Source organism: Phalaenopsis equestris, unplaced genomic scaffold (assembly GCF_001263595.1).
Source record: "Phalaenopsis equestris unplaced genomic scaffold, ASM126359v1 Scaffold000329, whole genome shotgun sequence".
Lineage (NCBI taxonomy): Eukaryota > Viridiplantae > Streptophyta > Magnoliopsida > Asparagales > Orchidaceae > Phalaenopsis > Phalaenopsis equestris.
The window spans coordinates 74591-90944 of NW_018164771.1; the positions used below are offsets into that span (position 1 = coordinate 74591).

Sequence of the window (16354 nt, forward strand, 5' to 3'; positions counted from 1 at the left end):
CTTATCCGTTTCCCCGTGTTTTTGTCCATGCAACATAGGACAGTGGTTTCCTCGGGACCGGACAAAAAGTAGATAGCCGGGGCATGATTCGTGAGGGCTATACGTGTTGATAGCTGTGAGGGGAAAAGAGGAAACGACATCGACTGCCATGAGGAATGGCTGGCAGCTGACCAGTCGGTGGGGGAGGCTTGGAATGGGCGGCATGTTATGAGGAGGGATGTGTGGGCTGCTAGAAGAATGGCAGCAAGGTTGGTGGCTACCTGGAGCTGATAAAAAGCTCAATGGAGGGCTGGAAATGTGATGCAGTGGAGGGCGGGAAATGTGATGCAAGGATGTGGTGGGCGGCCATACTGTCAAAGGAAGGCGGTCCTGGGTAGGGGCAGTGAGGAAGAGAGCTAGACAATGAGGAAACTATAGAAAAACATCAAAATGACTATTGTTGGAGCGGTCTGCAAAAAGGTGAAGGATGTGGTGGGCGGCCATACTGTCAAAGGAAGGTGGCCTTGGGCAGGGGCAATGAGTAAGAGAGCTAGACAGTGAGGAAACTGTAGAAAAACATCAAAAAGACTGTTGTTGGAGCGGTCTGCAAAAAGGTTGAAGGCGATGAGACACAACCAAAACACCTCCCAATTCATTGGATACAACCCACGATGGGAGAAACAGACGTCGGTGGCTGTCCTAAACAAACTCATGCTAAAAATTAACCCAAAAACATCAGAAATATAAATATATAATGTAAGGATAACTCAGAGTGGCTCAAGAGGACCGACTGATTCCTCAAAAGAGAGAAAACCTTGACCAATTCAGTTCAAGAGGAATACTGGGTCACGCGGAATCATCACGTGCGGAATGCAATCTTGCTTCCTTGACTCGCGTCTTGCACGGGAAGTGCACTAGTGCCATGCGGGAGACGCACCTCGCAGCAGTCTCCCGTGGTTGGGGGATCTTTGACTTCATTTATTGCTGTCAAAGCTTTTGGTTGCTCATAGCATAGAGTCAAATCTGCTACGTTGAATGTAGCAGAAATGTTGTAGTTCTTTGGTAGGTTGATCATCTAGACGTTGTTATTCCAAAGCACATTCTGGTAGAATAACTATCCGTCCTCTTTTGTCACAAGCTAAGTTTGAACTATTGATAAATTAGTATTCTTTCAAATCAGGTCTCGAGCCATCCCATCTCTAAACTATCTCTTGCACTCGTACCCAACTGAATATATTTGATAAACAAGTATGTTAGAAGGATTTAATGCTGGGGCGAAATCTATGGCATGTTGGGCAACTCTCTGTCGCCACCACTCAGTAAGACCTCTTCTTCTATGATAAAAGTTGGATCTCACTAAAGAAATTTCCTCCCTATCAAGCTCCTAAGATAATTTGCAAAGCTCTGGTTCATCTTTCTGGTCTGGACATTTGATGATGGGTACACAGTTGAAATGAATCTAATATCTGAATAACTCTATATAATCTTCTGGACATGTAAAAAAAATCTCATTTTTGATATGTTGGACCTTTTTGAGCAGGGGCAATTCAGGAAGGAGCCTATCTATCTGAATAGTCTCAATTTTTATAGAACTTTTACAATTAAAAAATAAAGTTGATTTCAAATCTAAGTAATAAAAAGTATGGGTACAAGCAAACCACAATAAATAAATCCCGAAATCCCTTATCTTAATTCTAGAGCGCTCTCTTTAAGCCTTTGAGCCAAGTATGGAGAACATGCATGGAAAAAAATCAATAGTAAAGAACTATCCATGTTGCTCAAATTGTGCATAGATTATTAAGAATCAAATCATCAACTTCGAAGCAAAATGATCATCCAAATCAAGCATTTTCTTTTCTCTTGAAAACTTGATTTTGCAAGTAAGAGAAATGAAACATGTTTTGGATTTAAGTTGGGTTATGCTTAAATCATTTTAAATGCTATATTATATATAGAAGTGTCATTTAAAGGCTTTAAAACTCAAATTTCAATAGGTTAACATCTCTCAATATAGAAAATTATTAATCATCTAACGACTAATTTAAATTGGTTGTTGCATGATAAAGTATGTTAATAGGTGCTTGTTTGGGGTTAATGCAGGCCCGCGGAGGCTGCTGACAATTTGATTTTGAGCCCAGAAATTCGTTCACTTAATGGAGATGGCTTGAAGGTCAGTTGTGCTAGCAAACCTACCATGCGGAGGTTTTCTATCCATAATGAATATTCATATAGCACTGAAACTGAAAACCATCAAGTTCTTTAGCTGCCATTTAAAAACAATTTAAAGACCGTTATAACCTAAAATTTAAAATAATTTATTTTATAGATATATATAATATAGACACACACGGATAACTATTTTTAACTAGATCCAAATAAGTTTTGAGCCACATGAAATGACATCTAAGCTTATTTTACATGTGAAGGAATACAAGATATTTTAATTTCTGATGTGCAATTTCACATACACCAGTTTGTCATGGTAGCTTAACTTATGGATCTACATAAAACTGAGATAGGCCATTAGATCGACTTCTAAAGTATAATTGATTTCAACAAAATTGCATACCCTCACAGGCTTATAAAGCCAATAGTTGCTTATTGTTATCCACATTTGGGAAGCAAGCTTATCTATCTAATTGTGTTTAAATATGATATATCTTTTATTATTGGTGTGGTAGGCTAGCACGTGAAAAAGTTGAAGGAATAAACTTTGGGAGTCAGTTCTGATGCTTTCAAAAGATGTCTAGAAATTTCCTAAAAGAGATTGTCTACTATAGAAACTCTCATTTAAAGATTGAAGTCTATAAAAACGTTATTTACAACTAGTTGAAAATAGGAAGCCAACTTTTTGATATTTTCTCCTATTGGTGAGAATCTTGTGACCTGGACAAATAAGTAGCAAATAGTAGTTGTCAGATCTGTGCTGAAGCATAATGGCCGTGAATCACTTTGATTGTGAGATGTATAAGAAAAACTCTTTATAGGGTTTTGTTCTTTTTGTCATCCAACCCGTCATTTTAAATTCTGATAATTTAATTATGATCTATATTGTTAGCAATTCATCGTTTCATAAAAGAAACAAAGACATCGAAGAGATGCTCTGCCAAAAGAAGATGAACATTCATCGTTTCATAAAAGAAACAAAGACATCGAAGTTGACTGCCGCTTCATTAGAGATGTTCTGCCGAAAGAAGATGAATATCATCACTCATTCTGCTAATGAAGAGCATTCTGTTGATATCTCTACCAAGGCATGTGGACCTTATAATGCCGTCCTCATTCTCTTTTTTAGTTAGAATTTACTAGATTCAACATTGGAACTTCATCAATGATCATTTTATTTACTTGTAGGATGTGATTATGGCATTCCGAGATGATGTTTATCTTCCCCTTTTTGTATAATTATCTCCTTGATTATAAAATAGATTTTACAAACTTCTCCTTCTTTCAGCAGGCATCAGATGGGGATAAGAATTCAATTTCAGCAGAAGGAATTTCCGTATCTGCCAAACTATTCAACAATATTGTGGAGTCTTATCTGGAAGGTGTTGTTTATTATAATAGTGGTTTAATAGCAATAGTTTTGTGGAAGTGTTGAACTTTAGTTGTACTTTAAATATAAGATATATTTGTTGTAAAGTTCATCTGGCTTCACCTATATTGGTAGTTCGTCTTGGAATCTCACCAGATGGATTTGGTATTACAGCTGCTGCTGCAACTGCCTATGATGATGAAGATGATGGCGAACACTTTGTCGCATCTGTCTCAAGTATGCTGATTTCATGTTCTTCCAAGTCTTTTTTTCTCATCACGGTTTTATTTCATTTTGAAATGCTGCTCAAATAATTTTTCTTTAATTGTAGAAAGAGATGAAAGGTTGGAGTCATATGCTATTATTGCTCGAGCTGCTGCTGACATTACTATTCCTTTTCTGTTACGTGTGTTTTCTCAGCATTCTTCTCAGCTTAATCAGGTGGTGTACCCACGTAAAGTCATATAAATAGTACTGTCTTCTATAAAGTATAATGTTTAATTTTTTGTTCTCCATTGTGTTATTGTCATCTAAGGTCTGAAAATTGTTAAATTAATTATTCATGGACCATAACAACACGCTTCTAATTACACCAACTCGGTTTGGGTTTGTTTGAGACTGGACCATGATTAGATGGTAAAAAAACTGAAGTATTGGTTCATTCATTACCTTGTTTTAAAGCTGCCCTTATACTACTGTTGTGATCCTAACATAAGAATGTTTTTTATGTTCAAGTCTTTGCATCGAAATCTAATTGCTGCCCTTAATTTTTGCTCTGAAGCTTCTATGTGGAGGAACTTGACTTTCCTTTAAATCAAGAAGAGTTAGAGATGCTTGACCGTTATCTTATGAATTGCAAGAGCTATGTTTGTTTTTTTGTTAAAAAAATGTACATCACATTGCTTTTCATGACCAGGTTACATATGAAAAAATAGCGTAGGTTCATACCATGCTCCGTATAGGCCCATATTAGTAAACAAGAAAAGAGAAAAAAAAGAAAACAGAGATCAAAAACTCGATTTACATCTCAAAAGTTTTTACTCTCTTTTACGTAGCTCTCTATCATAAATTTTTCATTAATTTTTACCTGAATACATTAATTACCCTTGAAAACATACCTAATTGTAATGCTCTTGTTGAGCTATGCTTGTTTCAATTTCTTATGATTTATTTGCTCTCCTATTGATTAAGAAGCTTCTCGCACCTAAAATTCCTATATTTGCATTTTCTTATGATGAAAGAAATATTCTTTATTGCCAGTGCGGATCATGATCAAGACATTACCTTAAGCATCCACCATCCTATCGCACCTAAAATTCCTGTGAACCTCTCTTCTCAAAACAATTGCAAAGTAAAGCAACCACATTTCCATTCCATAAACTAAGCTAGATGAGGGAAGAGGACACTGTCTACTGTTGGTTAGCTTTACTCTGGTGCAATTGTGGGGTGCATCATCTCGATCGTTAGTGTATAGAGCCTCAACAATGACAAGGAAGAAAGATTGGTGGGCGGGAGGGATGGAGGGAGGTGGGTAATGCTAGTTGATGTCACATGTAAGGAATTTAAGGATTTGATGAGTTATAATATTCAATGTTTGTTACGACAATATTTATACCTCAATTTTCTAACCTCATAGAAAGAATAAAGAATTTTTTTAATAAAATTTTACCTTTTATAATGAGAATTTTGGTGCACTTGCGCACACACACACTTCGTGATAACAAAGAGGTAAAAATATATGATACAAGAGTTATAAAATAGGAAATATATAAACAAAGAAATACATAAACTAGGAATATCCGGAAAGGAAAGGAAATAAAATCTAGTAATTCTAACACTCCTCAAGTTCAAGCGTAAGTGTCAATCGTGCTCAACTTTCAACTACCGAAGAGGTTCTTTGTGAGGATAACTGCTATTTGATTATTGGATGAGACAAATGAAACATAAATCTCCCTGTAATCAAGCTTCTCCTTGATGAAGTGATAGTTAATCTCCACATGTTTGGTGTGATCATGTTGAACCGGATTATGAGCAATGATAATAGTGGCTTTATTATCACAGACAGCTGTAGATGAACGGACCAGCATACGTAATTTGCGGAGCATGATACACAACCGGAGAGCTTCACATATTCCTAAGGATATAGAACAAAACTCGGCTTCAACTCTGTTACGGGCAACCACCCAACTGTTTTTTGCTTTTCTGAGTGCTAAGGTTTCCCCCACATGAAGGAGCAATAACCCAAGGTAGATTGCTGATCATGGACGGACTCGTCCAAATCAATTTCCGTAAAAACTGCAATAGAGCAAGAGAACAACAAACCTGAGCCCAATGTGCCTTTTAAGTAGTGGAAGATCTGGCAGACAACTGTGAGATGGTGCTCATAGAGGTCATGCATGAACTGACTTACAATACCAATGACGTGATAAATGTCAAGGCACGTATGAGCGAGATAAATGAGTTTGCTCACAAGCCTTTGGAAGCATGTCTTGTTCAGCTAAACAAACATTGTGAACATCTACCAAATTTTCATTGGGATACATCGCAATAGCCACTAGTTTGCAAAAGAAGAATGTTGGTCTCAATTAATTGGTCCATCATATATTTTTGCTGAGAAATAAACATATCTTGTGCGGACTTTGCAACTTCCATGCCTACGAAATATTAGAGAGACCTCAAGTCCTTCATTTCAAAAGATGACGCGAGGATGCCCTTAAGAGACTTCAAGACCGACAGATCATTACCTGTGAGCACAATATCAACGATATGGTCGATGAGGATAACACTATGGCCTCACGAGGAATGTCATAAGAAAAAAGTACGATCAAGTTGGGCCTGAGAGACCTATGACTCACTTCCAATTAAACTTGTCGAACCAGGCCCAAGAAGATTGCTTTAATTCGTAGAGGCTTTCATAGTCGATAATCTTATGCGCGAGAAGTATAGTCAAAGCCCGGAGGGAGAGGCATTAACACCTCCTCTGTGAGATCGACGTTAAGAAAAGCATTCTTGACATCCAGTTAAAGTAAGAGCCAATCCAAATTTACGACATGAGAAAACAGAACCCGAATGGTGTTTAGTTTAGCAACCGGATCAAATATATTCTCATAGTCAACTCTATAGGTTTATGAATAGCCTTTGACGACCAACTGTACTTTGTTGCGTTCAAAGGATCCCGTTCAAAGGATTCATTGGAGTTAAATTTGGTGCTGAAAAATCCATCGACAACCCATTGATTTGATCCCACATATGGTTTCGCCAAAGGACAACCATCTCATCTATTACTGCAGCCTTCTAGGAAAGTGTTGACCTCATTTTTGTGAGGTCTTTTCCTCTCCTCCTTAGAGCCTAGGTTCTAGCTCTAGAAATCCCTATGGACCATCTTAGAAAACTAGAATTGAGACTCACCCTTCTAGAAGCTCCAGCCGATTCCTATTTTCCTTTGATGTCTAGCATCTTTGGCACAAGATCATCGTTTTATGAACGAGCGGTTATGAGCTATTTTGCAAAGATTCAAGGAAGATGTTCCAAATAGGACTTCAAGCCTCAGGAAAAACATCGTCACGACCTTTTTCGTCACATGCACACATCAAATACACGAAATTCACGAATTTGCACGAAATCGGATTTCAATTAAGCCCAAAGGACGGGTGAAAATGCGAACTTCTCCGAATGACCTCCGACGATAAATTGGACTGCGCCAACGCGTCGGGGGTACCCATTTTGGAAGGAAAGGACACCCATATTGCCAACTAATATGTGAATTTTTGTGGGGGCTCTATTGATGAGATATGCGACAGTAAATATGATATCATTCGAAAAATGTTTTGTGACATTGGCTTGAAAAATAATGGAACGAGCAACTTTGAGAAGATGTTGGTTAATTGGAAGGTCAAATCAAGCCCGGATCAAGCCGTTAAACTACTTTTGGAAGGTTTGGGTGGTTAATTGGACTTAAATATCCGCAAAATGTTCTTCGATCGTGGGATTATCTTTGTGCCCCTATTTTCTTCCTTATTTTATGGGAGGCACTCTCAGACTTATAGAGATTTACCCCTTTCATGAAGAGGAATCTAGACCTTGAACCGAAGGAAGAGATGAACTTGAAGCTGATTCACTGAGGAACTAAATTCTAGTGTCGTTCTGGTCCGAAGTCCTTGGCAAATGCTTCCCATTCACGCAATTGCCTACCACCATCAACCACTGCTCGCCGACGACCTTCGATCACGACCAACCGCCGCTTGCGATCACGACCAACCGCCCCTTGCTAACTGTAATGAAGCCCCTTGCGGAGCCACAATGTGTGCTGCGAAGTAATGAAACATCGTTTGGAGCAAAGAGGATTTATTTATCTATGGCACTCATCTAGTGACATTGCTTTTCTCCACTTTCAAAGCTAGTGTTTTAAATGGGTAAGGAGTGAGACTCAAGTTTGCATTAGTGAAGACCTGCTGGACGACCATTGAAGTCTCTGACACGTGCTGTTTGCAGCAGACAACCACCATTTTTCTACTTCCGGTTTGCTGTCCTGCCGCCGTTCACACTGATTTTCAGCCGGCATCCATAGTTGCGTAATCAATTCCACAAATTCCGTAATGCTTTTTGTGTAGTTACACCTTCTAGAAGGCCCTAGAATGCTGTCAGAAGGGTGAGAGTCACAAGTCTACACCAACTAATTTTACATCTTTTCCTGAATAAATTAATCAAAGATACTCAATCGTAAGAAATGTCAAAAGCTGATTGACCAAATAAAGGTTGGCAAGGCGTAAGATCTCTGCATAGATGAAAAAGGTGTGATTAAATGTAATTTTTATTTTTGGATTTATGAGAGAATCATATTTGATTTTGAAGATTTTGCATGAATCTTCTTATTCAGGCTATTCGATTTATTCAGTAGTATCAATATTTTTAAATATTTAAAAATATTATTTTAGCGAGCTAAAATAAAGAAGCATATAGCTGAATTGTAGAATGTTGTAGACTTTGCCAGTAATCAGATATAAATGAGAAAATATTGTTTTGAATTTTTTCACAAGATTTCCTAAATAAAGGCAAGGACTGGATTACATTTGTACTATAATATATACATTGTAAAAATTAACATACTTTTTACGAATTCGTTCAGCTTATTTTAATAAAAAATTTGGTGAAGATATTTGTGAGAGAAATTATTAAGCTTTATGGAATTCCTAAATTATATCAAACAGAGACGGCAGATTCACATACTAATTGTGGAAGAGCTTTTCTGAAAGTTTGGGCACTAAATTTGCATTTTTGTATTAGTCATTAGAAATAGTTAAATGCGACCCAAAATTGATAGTAGAAGTAATATGAATCAAAGCATTGAATGATTGAATTTAAAGTTGATTAGTCTGTGTTGCTAAAGGTTTGGCCTTTGAAAGGCATATCTACATTTTGCCAAGAAGGAAAATTGTGTCTAGATACATTGGGTGTTTGAAATTACTAGAAGGATTGAGCAAGTTGATAATCAATTAGCACTGTCAGTAAGTATGTTTTATTATATATAATGTGTTGATTTTTCAATGCATAGAAACAGTCATAGATGAATGTCAAAGGGTACTATAAAATGAGGTTGAGTGCAGAGCAAATTGACTTGCTTTGGAGAACCAAAAAAAAAAAAAAAAAAGATTATATTGTTAAAGAGCTATAGATAGATGTTTTGTGAAAGTGAAATAGAGCCATAAATCAAAATTTTTGAATGGTAATATTGAAAATATTCTAAAATATTTTTACTTCAAATTCTTAACCTAATGAAAAAGATATAGAATATCTTTATAAAATTCTGTAAAATCTTGATATGTAATTTGGAGTTCTTATAAATTTGAATGGGCTTGGATTGGGTTTGTGAAAATTTTTTTCAGGATATAAAACATGTATTTAGTTAGGTTCCACGTCTTCTATTTCAACTAGCTAGATTTTTTTTGGTTTGTTCTAGTATTAGTGAGCACTATTACTCAAATTTTCTCTTACTCTTTGTTTGGATCAATTATATCACAACCTTGCTTTTATATGTTTACCTCAATATTTAAGCTGGATCTTTCCTGGATAATTCTAGATTTAATTGGAAGTGCTAAACCTAGGTGTAGCAGGCTGTGAAGCATATAAGATTGAAAATTAGCTACTAAGAACATGATTTACTTCTACGCACCTACCAGAGTTAAATGAAGCGAAACATGTATTTCTACAATGCAAGTACTAGATTACTGAATTAAGTAGCATTTAATATATCAATCCTTTGAATTTATTACAGTGCATAATATTTGATAGTTAACCTTTTTGATTTTTTTCTGACCTGTTTTGACAGATAATTGGGAAAAGTGATCCTACTCGCATTTTGGAAAAGCTTTACTGGATCTTGTTGATGATAGGCCATGTTCTAACTGATTATGGAGAGGGAGAGACAGCACTCGTAATTGTTTTTGTGCCTTATTTTTAAGATCCCAGTCTTTTAAATACTCAATTTGTTATTTTAATTTTACTTTAAAAATTGCTTATTCTCTTGTTTACTGTTTTCCTGGTTTGCTTAGTTTATGTGAAATGCAAATTCTATCGTTTTAAAATGTTCTTAACTCCTTCCAATTTTATGACCTCTATATGATGCTCTGGAAATAGACTTTGCTGCAAAGAAGCTAATTCAGCTTTGTAATAGCAGATTCCTGAAGCATTAAAAACTGGATTTTCAAATATCCTGGAAGAAACACAGCATCCTGTGGTTTTGCTCTCCTGGTATGGTTACTTTTAACTATATTTTGTCCCTTTTTGCACATATTCTATAATAAGATTGTCAAAGCGGACATTGTATTATTTCTAGCTGAATTACAATTAAGTGGCCCCACCATTCTTTTTATTTGGTGTGCTGCATGCACATGGTGTGCCTACACCAATTTGGGGCCCGGAGGTATCATCATTTTTAGCCTTACCTCAATTATTTGAGTTTGGCTTTATGAATTGATCATCTATTTCTATTGAGTGTTTAGTTTTCTCTTCGTAAATCATTTTGAGCAACTTTTATTCATATTACTTCATCATATAGTCGTGTCTCACGCACGCGGGATTTACCGCATCCCGCAGACTCCCGTTTGCTCGCCTGGACCGAGCCGGTCTAGGCCTTTCTGTTTTGGGAGCGTCAATCAGTTCCTTGGCCCACTCCCAGTTATTCTATTATTATAAATTCGCTTTAGTGGGAGTCTAGCGTTAGTTTTTCGTGAATTTTCTATCAAGAGAGTTGTTAGCGTCTCTAAGTTTTTACTTCTAAAGTTGTATCCTAATGCAGTGGTGTTTTGGCTGTATTTTCTTTCGGGATGGTAATTCTCCTCCAACGGTCGAGTGGTGCTCAAATTGTATCTCACTCCCGAGGTGGTATTTATCCTTGATTTTCCCATCCTCCGCACTTCTCTCTTCTGACTTGCACTCGCCTTTCCGGAAACCCCACTTCCTCCTCCTTGCTTCCAACAGATCCCTAAACAGCCTTCATCCTCGCCGACTCCGCACAGGACAACACTCCTCTTATTGTCTTGCACTCCATAACCCTTCCTCTTCGTTTCCCATCCTCCGCACTTCTCTCTTCTGACTTGCAGCCGCCTTTTCGGAAACCCCACTTCCTCCTTGCTTCCAACAGACCTCTAAACAGCCTTCATCCTCGCCGACTCTGCACAGGACAACACTCCTCTTGTTGTCCTGCACTCCATAACCCTTCCTCTTCGCTCCTCCTCACTGTCCCAATCCTCTGTTTCATACCATGCTGCCATCATAGCTCCAACTCCTCTGCCTTTTCTAGTAACCCCACTGCCCATTCCAAAACCTACCACCATTCCACGACCATCTAGCCGACCACCACCACTCACAGATTGAACCTAGTGTGAATTTGTGTTGTGTTGTTGCATTTCTCAATTTATTGTGTGGTTCGTTGTAACCGCCTATTTGGCTGTTTCGATAATAATATTTGCGTTTCTATTATTATTTGGGTTAACTCCGGTATCATTTTAGGTTTACCATAACCCCATCTTCTTCCCAATTCTTTTCACTATTTTTTCTACTCATCCAATGGGTACACTGCTTTGCAATCTTTGTACATGTTCAATATTCATAAAGTCTATTATTTATTTATCTTTAATAGATATCACACCAAATATTTTTCTAATATAATTATTTTTTAATGTATCGTTTCTATTTTGGCTAGATATCTATCTTAGCATTCTCATTTATACAAACTCCAAACTTAGATATAAGTTTTTTATCTTCCCCATAGTTTTATGCATATGAAGTTGCTGGTACATACATGAGGTATTCTAACAAGAAATGTAGTGGAAAGATAGGGAAAAAATGCGAAGAGTTATTGCTAGATGCTCTTCTGTTTTACTTATTCTGTTGCTTCCATTAATGTTCCTGTGATAAGTTGTGATTAATTATCTTTTGTCAATTGTAATTTCTTTGTCTTTCAAGGACAATAGCATCCAGAAGTCAGGAAAGTTTTTCACTCCTTTCTTATCCTTCCTACATTATATCTATAACTATGATGGTGAGGATGACTATTTTTCAATCCAAAGAATAAAAAAACAAGAAAGGGTTTTAAAACGGTAACATATGAGGAATTTTATTTTAATTTCTTGCTTTTATTTTCCAGAATTCTTTCATATTTCATCTCAAGCAATTTGTTGGAATGTTTGACATAATCAAATTTATAATGATGCGATTGACAATATTTTTGAAGTTATTAATAACTTTTTATTTTAAATGATATAATCATCATCTATAACAAGCAATTTCTTTTGGGCCTTTGACGCTGAGCGTTAAAAGCATGACATGAGATCAAGTCCCGCACCAGGGCGTCAAAGGGACATACGCGGTATCGCATCCTTGCATCTTGACTGAATCGGTCCAGGCTCCTGGGGAACCCACGACCCTCCAATCCCAGGGGCTTCCGTCCAAGTGGAACGGGTTCACTTCTAGCTATCTAGGGCATATATATTTTTCTTTGTTGTGTTGAGGTTTTCAGTTCTTTTGTGTGTTTGCCTTCCCCACCCCTCCCCCCCCCCTCCCCCTTCCCAGCCACACCTCCCTCCTCGCTGCAACCGCCTGGAGCAGCTTTCCGTGCTGTTTCTTCCTGCAGTTTCTCTCCAGCCGCGCTATCTTCTAATCTGATTGCTGCCTCCTTCCAGGACTGCAAGGAGTTGCTGTCCCTGCCTTGTCCAACACTTCTGCATCACTTCCCGCCTCCTTCCCCTTGGCTTTCGCCGCCCAGAACTGCAGTCCATCCTGTCATTCCAGCCATCATGCAGGCTTGCTGCCGTGTGGATTGCTTCTTATCATGCTGTCTTTGCAGTCCCTACATGCTGCCCCCTTGCCGCCATCCTCATTCCCACCTTTGTTGTCACTCAGAACAGCCAGCCTACTATTCTCTGGACACTCCCAACCACCCTATATTACCAGCCACCCCAAAACGGCCCCCAAGAAGTTCTTACTTTCTGTAATCCCCACCCACTCTCTCCCTTCCACACCCATCCAACCATTCCAGTCTCCTACCACTTTTTCCTCCTTCCAATCGACCTAGCCAACCATCACAATCCTAAGATCAGACCCGAATTTGAGTTTGTCTATCGTCTGTTGTTATTTTGCCTTCAGTGTGCTTAGTTGTAATCTCCTATTTGCTTTTAGTAAATATTTAGGCTGTCTTTTTGTTTGTTTAAACTTTGGTACCAGCCTCTCTGATGTAATGTCGTTGAGCATTTGAGCTATTTTTTGTTCTATTTTAGTAAGTATTGCAAAGCATTAAATGCACTGCTGTATGTTGGGATTCTTTTTCTATTAGTGCATAAGCAAAGAGGTGTTTTTGCTAATTAGATCATTTTAAGTTGCATATTATATTTATATATATATATATATATATATATATATAAATTAATAATGAAGAAGATTACACACGTTTATTTGCTAGAAAGATAATCTGGATTGATAACAAAGCAATGAAGATTCTGAAATGGTTTGTGGATTTTGACTCATAGACGGAACCGCCAATCATTCCAGTTTAGATTTGTCTTTCTGGTTTGAAATTTCATTATTTTTCTCAAAAAGTGTTGTATTTTATTGCCTCAACTTATGGTAAGCCACTCAAGACGGAAATTCCTACTTTTAATCTTTTCCATACATTTGAAGCTAGAGTACTTGTTGGAAGAGATTACTTCTTCCGCTTCTGAGCAAATTTGGTTGGGCACACAACATCATGGATATTAGCAGAAGGTAGAGATGGAGTCTTTTCCTTCGTATTGTTCGAACTGTCGTATGTTCGGCCACTCCAGTTTTCAATGTCATCATCTACATCCACACCTCAAACCCAAAAAACAAAGTATTCCGCTAGAGGCAGCGATTCCAACTCCTGCTCAGCTTGAAGTTATTAACACTATCGATCATAAAAAAGATACACCTGTAGACATCAATATTCCCGCAAGCAGTATATTAACTATTCAATCTCCACACATTACTTTAGCTCCTCCGTCTTTGGAACATCTTATCGTGGAGGCGAGGAAGATTCTTCAAACTCCGCATGAGCAAGGGAGATTCTTCAAACTCCGCCCACTGATATTATAGGTGAAAATACCTCTGCTGCTTTACTTCTGCCTCATCAAGTCCAGAAAGATGTCAATGTTACTCAGAATTAAGGGGATCATGATGTGCAACGTCTTACACTCTGTTACAGCTCTACCACCTCACCAGACTAATTCTTTGGATGAAGGATAACATGTTTACACTTCCAGGAGGAAGAAGAAGAATGGAGATCTACTCGAGCTCAGGAGTCTTATGGATGATACTTTGGTTACTTCGGGTAATAATACGCACCTTATCAATTTGTTAGCTGACTCTCCTCCGAGAACTAGAGGCAGAGGAAGAACTAAAGTGGGATGTCTCTAACACCTTTGCGCCTTTTTGTGGATTTTTGATTTTTTATCTTTATATATTTTTGCTTCTTTTGTTTTTTGTGTGTTGTATTGTATGAGTTGGACCTTCTTTTAGTTCATCTTATACAACCTATCTGTATCTTTACTTCTTTAATATATTAGCCCTTGGGCTTTTTATAATAAAAAATGTATTATATATTTATATATATATATTCATTTTTTTTTTTTTTTGTGGCAAGGCAAATGCTCACTTTGGTTCGTTCAGAATGTTATTGTTCTTCCAAATTTTGTTTTTTTTTAAAAAAAAACATAAATGAAATCATCCTAAATCTGCATAAATTCGTATAGTTTTTCAACCACCATGAACTGATTTACTAAATAAGTATTGCAATAAATAAAATAAAAACACTTCCATTGATGGGTAACTGAAAAACAATGGCTTTGTCTTCATAAAAAGACTCGACATGTCTTCCATCAGAGCTGCTGAGCTGAGATCTGAATTCTAGCGAAGTAATACGCGTTACGGACCTTCTAGTTTTCACCTTCTTTCTCAGATTTATCTTCATTCTTCTTTTGCTCTGTTTGGCTTCATAATGATGCTAGTAAATCCTTCACAGAAGGGTCGTTAGGGTCAACACCTGGCAGCGAGTTGAGAATGGATGAAACAAAAGACTGGTCCTCCAAAACCTTGCTAATATCAGATGGGTCCGGAGCATCTTTAGGATTCTCCTGCACAGACATTTGAAGTGCAAAAGCTAAGTCTTGGTCAGCAGTGACATACAACATATTAGTATCGGCTACAGCCTCACTCTCAAGCCTGGCACCATCCATAGACATGTTGACCTCATTTTAGTGAGGTCTTAGTCTCCAACTCCCAGAACCTAAAATCTAGCCTTAGGAGATTCTTGTTGACCATCTTAGCAGACTAGCAACGGAGCCCACCTCTCGTAGAACTTCAAGCCACTTCTTAACTCATTTTTTGTGAAGAACTCGTATGAGTGGTTCCAAGCACTCAACTTCTAGTTGCAAGGGCTCAGGACCAACATGTAGAGAGCCCGAAAATGAGTTCCTATAGGATCAAACAACCTTAGGTGAGCCTTTTGTGACTCGATTACTCGCGAACGCCGAAATTCCTCGCACGTATCGCACTCCACACAATTTTGGCTTAAATTGACTCGCTAGCCGGCAAACTCGTCCGAACGATCCCGGATGACGAAACGGACCGCGCTGACGCGTCCGAAACGTCAATTTTAACTAGAAAAGACACCCATATTGTTGTAGTTCCACACTCGCGTGAACTGCACGAAAATCGATGCACATTTCTTTTAATTAGCGGTGCGCGGGCCCGGACTCCGCCCAGGTCCGACCCGGGTTCGATTCAGGATCGATATGGATTAAGCACGGGCTAATTACTTCAGCTCAGAAATTTCAAAATTCAAAATTCAAAATTCAAATTTATCATTTAATTCCCCCGCTCATAAAGCTTTTCCAATTAAGCTGGCTGCCAGAAAGGAAGGAATTCAATTCCCCGCCTAATCACCCGTAACAGATACATTTTTGGTATACAATTCGAGCGTTCCTTCACCCTCCTGGCATTCGGCCTCCTCTTCATCCCCTGCTCGTCTATTCTCCTCTGCACCGAAACCTCTCTCCCTCGCCACTGAAATCCTCGTCAGCTCCTCTTCTGCTCGACGCCATCTTCTCCAGTTTGAAACCCAGCTTCCTTTCGACCGAAGACTTCTGCTCGTCGAAGCCCCGCACTGAAGCTCCATTGCACTCCACGATTGTCTACACCGAAATCCAAGCTCCGCTCGCTTCTTCCTCGCGCGATCTCCTCCTCCTTGCGCCGAAGATCCACACTCGCCTCACCCGCTCTTCTCTGCGACTCGATCGTAACTCCCGATCAAAACATCTGTTGCGCTTCTTC

The 16354-nt window shown here is 38.3% G+C and overlaps 1 protein-coding gene and 1 pseudogene across 1 annotated transcript in view; one reads left to right on the forward strand and one right to left on the reverse strand.

The window, feature by feature from the left end:
• The window catches only part of LOC110025770 (exportin-4-like), a gene marked incomplete at its 5' end in the record, with an annotated part of 120471 nt that overhangs the window by 65905 nt on the left and 38212 nt on the right, over window positions 1–16354 (forward strand). The window contains 5 exon segments of the mRNA XM_020726420.1: window positions 3434–3527; window positions 3689–3751; window positions 3846–3955; window positions 9840–9944; window positions 10188–10261. Of these exon segments, the coding sequence (XP_020582079.1) occupies window positions 3434–3527; window positions 3689–3751; window positions 3846–3955; window positions 9840–9944; window positions 10188–10261 (446 nt within the window).
• The window catches only part of LOC110025767, a 25934-nt pseudogene continuing 24431 nt past the window's right edge, over window positions 14852–16354 (reverse strand).